The sequence below is a fragment of the Chaetura pelagica genome, unplaced genomic scaffold (genome assembly GCF_000747805.2).
Source record: "Chaetura pelagica isolate M959 unplaced genomic scaffold, ChaPel_1.0 scaffold356, whole genome shotgun sequence".
NCBI lineage: Eukaryota > Metazoa > Chordata > Aves > Apodiformes > Apodidae > Chaetura > Chaetura pelagica.
Window position 1 is genome coordinate 6861364 of NW_009953964.1, and position 9139 is coordinate 6870502.

Sequence of the window (9139 nt, forward strand, 5' to 3'; positions counted from 1 at the left end):
GCAGGAATGTCTTTAGCCCTGTGGTAATCAGGTCCCTGGTGTGGCTGGACTTTGAGTGTGTCCATTGATCCTGGGGAATGCTGACTGTGATCAGGAAAAGGCTTTGAATTCTTTAGCAGTGTGAAGGAATTTGTTCTTTCCTTTGGTGTTGGCTTTCAACAGGACAGAGTTCAAGGCTGGCCTCTCCTCTCTGCTTCCAGACTGCTCTCCTTGGGGATGTTTGTAAGGGTAGTCATTTTAGAATTGTTATTCTGCTGTTCTGGCTTGTTCAGAACAATCCCCCGTAAGAAAACTAACCTGGAATAAAGGGGATTTAGGTCTACAGCAGAGCAATGGTTTGGGGACAAAATCACAGTGATTTGGGTTTTCTGTTGCTAGTTATTCTAGTATTTTCCCTGCAGAGACTAGGCTTTATTAGCCATAACACTCTGTGATGTCTGTGTTGTTTGCACCAAGACACTTTGCAGGACCATGGGGCTTCCTTGACTGGGAGCAGCACGTAACATGGGGCAGAATCCTGCTGGGGCTCCGGCTAGTGGGGCAGCTCATTCTGCTTCCCAGCAGCTGAGCAAAGGCTGCTGTCATCGGGAGAGGTCTGAGCTGGTGGGGTTGGGGTTGAGTAGGCAGGGATGATGTTCAGCTCTGAGCAGAAGCCAGACAGTAGCCTGGCACAGCTGTGTAGGTACAAAAGGACTCTGTTTCCAGGGCTCTTATCTTGGCATTCATCACTAGCACAAAATCCATAGGTAAAGCTAATACATGAAGAGAAAAAAGAGGTGGCAGACTTGTCTTCTGAAGCAAATGCCAGCTCCTATGTGGGTCCAGAAGCTGTTCTCTACCACTGCAGCACTGTGTGCTCTTGGCTGGCTGCTGGCTGCACAGCAACAGCCTCGTGTGCCCTCCAAGCCATGCCCTCATCTGTTAAGAAAAGACTGCTCCAGTTGTCCTTTGGTCCACTGGGTCAGGGGTTCCTGGTCTGTCTTTGGATTTATTAATTGGATTTAGTCCTGATGTCTTCAGAATTACAGATTATGCAGTCCTGCAGACTCTAGCTGTTAGGATTTTTTCTCTTAAAATTACAAAAGGAGGGGTTCTTGCTCACTTCTCCCCTCTCTTAATCATGCACCAAGGTATTCCATTGTTGTGTATCAGGAGGCCAGCTCAGTCCAGCTGATATTTAAGGACAGGCTTTCAAGTGAATTATCTGGGCAAGATGAGTTAGTTTCTTCTCCTTATGTATGTACACAGTTGCTCTGGCTGGACGCCCAGACCACCGCATACCTGGGCAGTATGAAAATCTAATAATGAATTTCCATTTTCCTGTGATCTGAGTAAATAAAAAAGAAAAGCCTCCTGTTGGTCAGTACTGTACCAGGATGGGGAGGGGTCAGGTCCTGGCTTTCCAGCTCAATGACGTGTTAATTCCAAGTGCGTAAGTGGATCCATGGAAGTGCTGTGCCAGCTCCCTCTTCCATCCCACGCTTGGCTGAAGGGTTGGTGTGTGTGTGAGAGAGGCTCTCAGCTGGAGTCACTGTGTCCATCCCTGCTGCTGTCAGTGCAGGAATCTGCTGGTCTCAGTCTGGAGGCAAATCGTGGCCACTACTGAGTACAGCAGATAGTCTCAAGCTTTGGGACATACTCTGTTCCTCTTGCCCTCTATGTGCTCCCAACCTCTCAATTCCCAAGTGAGGCCAGGAAAAATGAAGATATTCCTTCTTCCCAAAGCCTCAAATGCAACCTGATGCAGCTCTTAGCAGCAGCACTGGTGCTGTTAGAAAGCTTCTGACATCAACAGAGGTGGCACTGGCACTGCAGGAAGAGTAATGGAACAGGTGAAGAGGAATGCTTCATCACTTCTGAGAAAGGATGAGTTGCTGGTGACTAGAGCCTGCTACTGCTAGGATCTAGCACAAAAAGTGAGGCGGTGGTGGGGATGAGGAGGAAGGTGATGATTCAAACCACTGGTGGAGCTCAGTGACTGTGGCCTTGCAGCTCTGCCCTGACCTGACCTGGCAGCCCCAGGAGGTGATAGTGGGAGTGTGCAGGGCAGGGTTTGCTTCTCTTCCCCAGGGTGTGAGCTGGAGCCAGGCAGGCCAAGGATGACTTGTCAAGCAGAAGAAATGCTGAGCCAGGGAAAAGGTGGTTCTTGGGCTACAGAGTGTGTCTGACCCAGTGGAGATCATCACATCTGTGAGAGTTATAAGGCTCCTGTCACACAGCAGGTCAGCACTGTTGTGGTGGGGATTTTCCCCATGGCAAGTGTTTTTCCATGTTCTGAACCCCCTTCCCGTGGGCAGCCAGTGTGTTTTGGCAAAGGTCATGCCTTGCCAGCTGGCCCTGTTCTCTCTCCTGTGCCTCTGCTTCCAGCAGCACAACTGGAGGTCTTCCCCTGGGCAGCTGCAGAGCTGGTCCCAGACATCTCTAATGGGCCCATTATGCCAGATGTGTTCACTGCTTTTGGAAGAAAATAGAACTGATTAACACCTGAGCTGATGCATGAGGCTCCCAAGACGGTGTTAAAGGAATATTAATGAGCACACGCTGATTTGGAGAGCAGCTTTCACCATGCTGTCAAAACACACGTGTTAGTTGGGATGCTGAGAGGCTGGATGGCCTGGAGGGTGGCTGTGGTTGCCAGTCCTCCTGGTCAGGCTGCCACTTCAAATGTGGGCCAGGTTAAGTTACAGAGAGACATTCCCTTCAGTGCTGGTGAGACTGAGCTGTTGGTATCAATCATCGCCTGTGAGGCAATACCCAGGTCTGAGGAAACTCTGGAGCTTGTTTCTTCAGTGTGGATGTCTCCCAACAGCTCCTGAGCATCTCGCAGTGCATTTGCTGGTTGTGGCTGCACATCAGTCGTTGCTGCTAAGGGAAAAGCTGTGTTGTGTCAGCAGTATGGGTAGATATTGGCTTTGCCTAATGCTGTAAAAATGGGGTTTTGCTCAAACGCTGAAGGATTTGCTTTGTTCTGCACAAAATTTTGTGCTTCCCTTTCTTTATGGGCTGACAGTAACAGGTTTGTTGTGCCTATACCTTGGATTTGGACCTTTCTCCTAGTGAGACCATGAGAAGCAATGTTACTGGGCTGGAAAACAGCTGCCTGTGTTGTCCCCTTAGGCAGCTTGCCCAAGAGTGCTTACTGTGACATCTGCTTTGTAGCTGGAGTCTTGAATGTCCCTGGTGAAGCAAGCTAAGCTATCTAGTATGTTCCCTGAGGATCTTAGCTGGTGGCATGTCAACAGGAATACACTGAGAGGCATTTGACTGAAAGAGACAATGCTCCAGTGTGCTTCTTGCAGATGCTTGGAGAGCAGGTTTTGGAAAGGCTGCTTGGGCTTTCTGAAGGAGCAGAGATTGTTAGACCTGTCATCAGAGTGCTGGTTAGCTGGGATCTCTCCAGCTACTGATGTGTGTCAGGACTGGCTGTTCCCTGCTGCTGCTGGAAGGCAGCATCACTGATGCTTAGCTCTGGTAGAGGTCTTCATCCAGAGGCCCCACAGAGCTGTAAGTGGACAGCAGCACAGGTCAACCTGGTTCAGCGGTGAGTGTAGGCTGATGGTTGTAACCTTCCCTTTCCAGTGTGAGCTGTGTCCCTCCCCAGCAAGGCTTGCTCTTCCTGCATCATCTGCAGAAGGGTCAGTGCCTCTGTGTGCCCCCTGCCTGGGTTCTGCTTCCCCCCCCAAGCTCACAGTTGCCATGCTCCCTCCCCTGGGGTAGGCACAGGTGCTTGGTTTGGCAGAGAGTGGAGCTGTGCTGCTTGAGCAGCTGTGGAACTCTTCTCCCAGGCTGTTGCGCTGCTGCGCGTCAGCTTTAAAATTACTGTAAACTGCATACTGTTGATCCAGCTGTTTGTGGTGGAAGACAAGTTACAGTGTGAAATGGCTAGCTGGCTTCTGTCTCCAGGAAAGGTAACTTCTCTGGTATCCTCCCAGAAAAAAGGAGAATTGGCCAGCTACCTCTTCTACAGGAAGGAAGACCCTGCCTGTCCCAGTCCAGTATTTCTTTTCCTCTACCATCACTTCTGCTGCAGCCTCAAGTGGAAGAGATTGAAACGTGTTGCATTTGGACATGATGTGGGGATGCTTTTGGGGTGGATGGCAGGTAACCCTTTGTTTTTCCTCCAGTGCTCACCCGGCGTCAGAGAGAGGCAAGAAGTAAATCTGCCAGTGGTGAAAGTGGCCCAACGACCTTAGACACTGACAAGTAAGTAGGTATGCTTGCTCCTCCGAGATTGCTTCTGTGCTTCAGTTCTAGCTTGCCTGTGGATGTCTTTATTCCTGTATAAATGCTGACTGCTGGCTTGATAGCAATGTTTCCTGAAGAAATTACCTTCTCTCAGTGCCTTTTGTCGCAGTGCTGGCTATGTTTATACTGTAGCAAGAGGAATTTGCTGTTCTCAGATTGTTTATTTTTGCACTAATTTCCTTTTAGCCCAATCCATGGTGGGTCAGGGTTGCCTGATCTCTGGCCGCTGGAAAGGGAGCTGTAGCTAGAATGGTGCTAACTCAGCCAGTTACTAATGGGAGATTTGAGCTTGGTAACCCTGGGTAGAGAAGAGGCTTGGACAGGGAGGCTGTCAACAATGCACCTGTAGTGATATTCTTAATTAAATTAGACTTTCAGAATAGCAGTGGCTTTGTTTAATCTCTTCCATGCAGCCCCTCCTCCTGCCACCCACACAAAGCATCATAAGAGAGGATCTGACAGTAAAATCCCTGCTATGGAAGCAATTTTGCTGTTACAAACAGTGGATGGCAACATCACTAATGGAATTAGGCTAATTATAGAGAGGACAGCTTCTGTTTAGACACATTATCTGGGTAATCAGCACTGACTGGAAAGAAAATACGGGAAAAGTACTGCAGAGTTTTGCTCGATGGGGGCTCTCCATACACATTTGAAAGCCTGGGGTGAGTTTTACTAGGGGAGTATTGCTTATCAAACTGAACACAATGCTGCTGGGGCTGGTCCCTGCAGGCTCGTCTCTCCTTGGAGATGGTCCATTCCTGAATAGCTCTCTGTGTGGATGCTTGAAGAACTGGTGCCCTCTTCTGCAGGGTTCAGTCCCCGCCGAGAGCTGGAGTGGAAGTGAGTGTAGCTGTGTAAATCCATGCCTGACCTTCATCTCCTTTCACCCAGGATAATGTTCTTCCCAGGCACACTCAGTCGTCCTGCATGAGTCTGGGCATCTTCTACACAAATGAAGGGGTTTGAGGAACACTCCCCCCAGCAGGAGCCTGTGCTCTGCTTTCCTCGCCCAACATGGCATGATGTAAAATGGAGACAGTGCAGAGAAAGACTTGATTTACTAGTCAGACAAGTTCATCCAGCCCTGGTAAAATGTCTTTCTGATTTAACACACTTGGTTTGCTTTTCAGGCAGAATTTAACTCCCCTTTGCAAAGGCCTCACACTTCATTTCTGTGGATTTTGACAGGGTGCTTTATGTCTGGGGAGAAATCAGTGGTGTTTGAGATAGTTAGATGAGCAGATTTGATTACCATCCCGCTGCTGCAGCAGCAGGATAAGAGGAGCAGGCAGGGAAAACTGATAATCACTCAGTCTTTGCCATTGGTGCCACCCTGGCCCCACTGAGCGAGACCCAGTTGGGTGATATGTCTTCTCCATGGTGTGACCTGGAGGAGAAAAGTCACTGCTGGTGGCCGGGAGCCCAGTGCGGGGCAAATCCTAATGCAGTGCTCTGTCCTTTGCTGCCTGGCAGGTTTGAGAAGTGCTACCTCTGTAAGTCACTGGTGCCACTGCTGCAGTATCAGAGGCACGTGGACAGCTGCCTTCAGGCTGCTAGGCAAGCTCAGGGAACCAGGAGGCTGCGAAGCACCAAGGTGAGGGGCAACCCTGCAGACAGTCTCCTTTGCTTTATGCTGGGTTTGGGGCTGGGTTGGCAGCAGGAGCAGTTTCCCTGCTTGATGGGATGAGCTGACCTGGTGTAGCATTGCCTGTCCCAGTGGGCTGCTGAGGCCAGAGAGCTCATTGCCCTCCCTCCTGTGACACTCTGTGAGAGCATGGACCAGTCCCAGGGGTGAGCTAATCCAGCAGAGCTGCTAGGAACCTCTCCAGCAGGCAGGCAGCCAGGGCTGTCTTGCTGCCAGACAGCATGCCTTGGTCCTGCAGGCTTCCTCAGCTGAATGTAGATGGGGGGCAGTGTCAGGGTGACAAGCATATCTGACTCCATCCACAAGCCCTTTCCCATGGGGAAGGCTTCAGAGCTGAAGCAGCGAGCACTGCTCAGTGCTGGGAGCAAGCTGCAGCACCCCAGTGAGGGAGTGAGTGTGCTGGAGGTGTGCTGGGTGTGGGGGACGTGCCTTGCTAGGGGAGGTGGGAGGAAGGAGCATGGGTAGCAGCTGGCTCACCATCACTTGGCAGGTGTTGGCCCCCAGTGTATTTTTTCCTGCTCATGGTGGTCCCAGGGCAGCACACAGAGGGTCCTTCCTGGCCTTCCCACTGGTTCCTGCAGGCAAAGCCCAAGTGCTGCAGCTTTGCCTGCGCTCAGAAATGTGATTCTCAGCGTGAAGATGCAACATGATGTCTTAGTTTTGTATAATCCCTTAAATCCATCACAGGCCTCAGCCCTTTGGGGATTCAGATGCAAATGATGAGATTTCTGGTTGATGATTTTGGCTGGGATACAGCCAAGTGCTTTGTGGTTCAGAGTACCACATACTGCAGGGCATGGCTGCTCCTGTGTGTCACCATCTCCGTGGGGGCTGTTCGACTCTGTCCTTGTGCCCCACAGCTGGCTGGCATGTGGCATCTTGGGTGCAGGCACGGGCACAGGGCACGAGAGAAAGGTGCTGGAGCCAGGCAGCCCTTTGGGATGGCTTGGCAAGGCTCTTTTGTTACCTCTGGCCCTGCCTTGTGCTGTGGTGGCAGCTTGCTGGGGGGAACAGGTCATGCTTGGGCACGGGCTGGGCTGTTGAAAAGCTTCCTATGGCACTGTTGGGCTGTGTGTTCCTGCTACTGCCCATTCTGGGGTGTTTTGCAGTTCTGACCCCACAGTGAGGATGTCAGCACCTTCTAGAGGAGTCCTGGGGGCAGCGAGCAGCCAGGAGAGGGGACTTTGTTGGACCAGCAAGGCTCAAAGCAGCAAGGCCAAGTGGTCTTCCCTTAGCCTGTGTGACCAGCGTGGCTGCTTCTTTCCAGAGGCTGAGAGGCAGCACGTTATTTGTCTGGCAGTGCCCTGCAGGACAGGGCACTTCCCTCCAGCACCAAGCTTCTGTAGGGCACAAAGCAGGATGGGGTCTGCCCTCAGAGGCACAGTGCTGGGGATGTGCCTGAGCCCTGGCAGAGCCTCCAGTGCCCAGGTTTCTCTGTTGCAGCCCCGTGCTCACTGGCTGGGCCCTGTGCTTTGGCCTCCCTTCTTACCAAGCCAGAGCTGCTCTCTGCTGCCTCTGCTCACACACTGGTCAGGCTGGGCATGGGGTAGTGTCCTTCTTGTTGGTGGCCAGCCATGCTCAGTTGGAGGCCCTGGAAATGCAGCTCTGCCACTTGTGTGCAGCCTGACCACATGGGCTGGGGAATGTGTGGCCATAGGACCACCCTGGTGATGGGGTTCCCTCGTGGCACTGCTCTGATGGTGGTTCTCTTCCCCTCGGCAGGGCACTGGAAGGCAGGATGTTGGAAGGCAAGAGAGGGGACTCCTCAGGATGTTGGAGCTCTCGGAGAGCAGGTCTGCAGGTGGGAAACAGTTCTTTTGTCTCTGGCTGGGTCAGGGCTGCACTTTCCCAGCATTTCCCTGGTGGTCCTGCAGGTTTCCCTGGAAGAGATCTGCTCTTCCTAGGCAGAGTGGGACACTGTGAGCTTGGCTGGCTGTTGTCATCCCTTGCTGTCTGCATGTCTCTGCCTATGCCTGCTGGGCCTTGCCAGCACCCAGAGCCCTTTCAGGGGTAGGAGTGTACTCTTAGCCATTGCATCAAGAGATGTCTAGCTTTTAGGGGGGTGGCAGGGTACTGCCTTCCCCACCTGCATGCTAACACCACCTTGGGTCCAAGGACAGGAGCAGATGAGTGGGGAGAAATGCACTCAGCAGTACCCTCCTCCCCTCATTGCCCATTGCTCATGGCAGAGGGTGGCCAGGCAGGACTGATGTCTGCTCTTCTTGCAGGTTGTGATGCGGGGACCCCCCTCTCTGGACTAGGAGAGGAACAGTCCCCTCCTGCCCTCTCAGCTGGAGCTGCAGGGGCAGACAGCCCTAGCTCCCTTCAGCACCTTCCTTGTGACATCTCCCCTGCAACACCCTCCTTGGAAGCCACAGCCTGCCTGGTGGACTCGGAGCTGCACGCGGCCCTGCGCTTGGGCAGCCAGCAGGAGACCAAAGGCTGCCACCGGAGAAAGCGCAAGTTCTGAGGCTGGTGGTGTGGTGGGCAGCCCCCCCTCCAGCTCTCCACACCCTGACAAGGGTCTGTGTGGCACCCAACTCCTGCTTCACCTGCAGCCTTGTGTTCCCAGCCCCTTTTCTATGTTTTATACGACCCGTGCAGGGAGCGCTGGGTGGAGAAGTGACTGTGTGTTTTATAGGTGCCTGTGCAGCTTTGCTCTCTGTTAAAGAAATGGAAATATATTTATGTATGTTTTTATGAAACTACAGCAACACGGAGGAGTTGTGCTGTCTTTCTCTGGGGAAGGGGAGGCACTGGAGGGAGGAGGAACAGCAGACGGTGTGTCCAAAATCATACTTCTCGAGGCCTGTCCTTGGGCTCTGGAGGGTGGTGTGAGCTTGGGACCCGCCCCGGGCAGGGGTCTGCGGTGCTGGTGCTCTGTGCAGCGGCATGTCCATGCCTTTCCCATCTGGGAGCTGTGGAGGGCACCTTGGTGCCAGCTGACAGAGACCAGTGGAGCCACGGCTGCAGTGTCCCCATGTCCTTGGTGTCCTCCTGTCTGCCAGGCAGCTCGGCTGTCAGCCCGGTGCCCGTGGCAGGGAGGGCTCTGCCGGCTCCCTCGGCGGCTTCAAGGGCGGGATGGAGCCCCTGGGGGGTCCACTCGTCCTGCCGAGGGAACCCTCACCGGAAACGTGGGGAGCTCATCAGTGTGCTGCTTAATTAACAGGACGTGCTGACTCGGAGCTAACTAAAATTAGGATTTAAACGTAAAAGCGCTAAAGGGAAAGGAGGGCGATGCAGCCG

At 52.9% G+C, this 9139-nt stretch overlaps 1 protein-coding gene across 1 annotated transcript in view; it reads left to right on the forward strand.

Annotated features, from left to right (window-relative positions):
• The window catches only part of UIMC1 (ubiquitin interaction motif containing 1), a 35010-nt gene extending 26647 nt beyond the window's left edge, over positions 1 to 8363 (forward strand). Inside the window, exons 9-12 of the mRNA XM_010001987.1 lie at positions 4125 to 4203; positions 5722 to 5842; positions 7631 to 7694; positions 8122 to 8363. Of these exons, the coding sequence (XP_010000289.1) occupies positions 4125 to 4203; positions 5722 to 5842; positions 7631 to 7694; positions 8122 to 8363 (506 nt within the window). The remainder of the gene's footprint in view (positions 1 to 4124; positions 4204 to 5721; positions 5843 to 7630; positions 7695 to 8121) is intronic.
• The last annotated feature ends 776 nt before the right edge of the window (positions 8364 to 9139 follow it).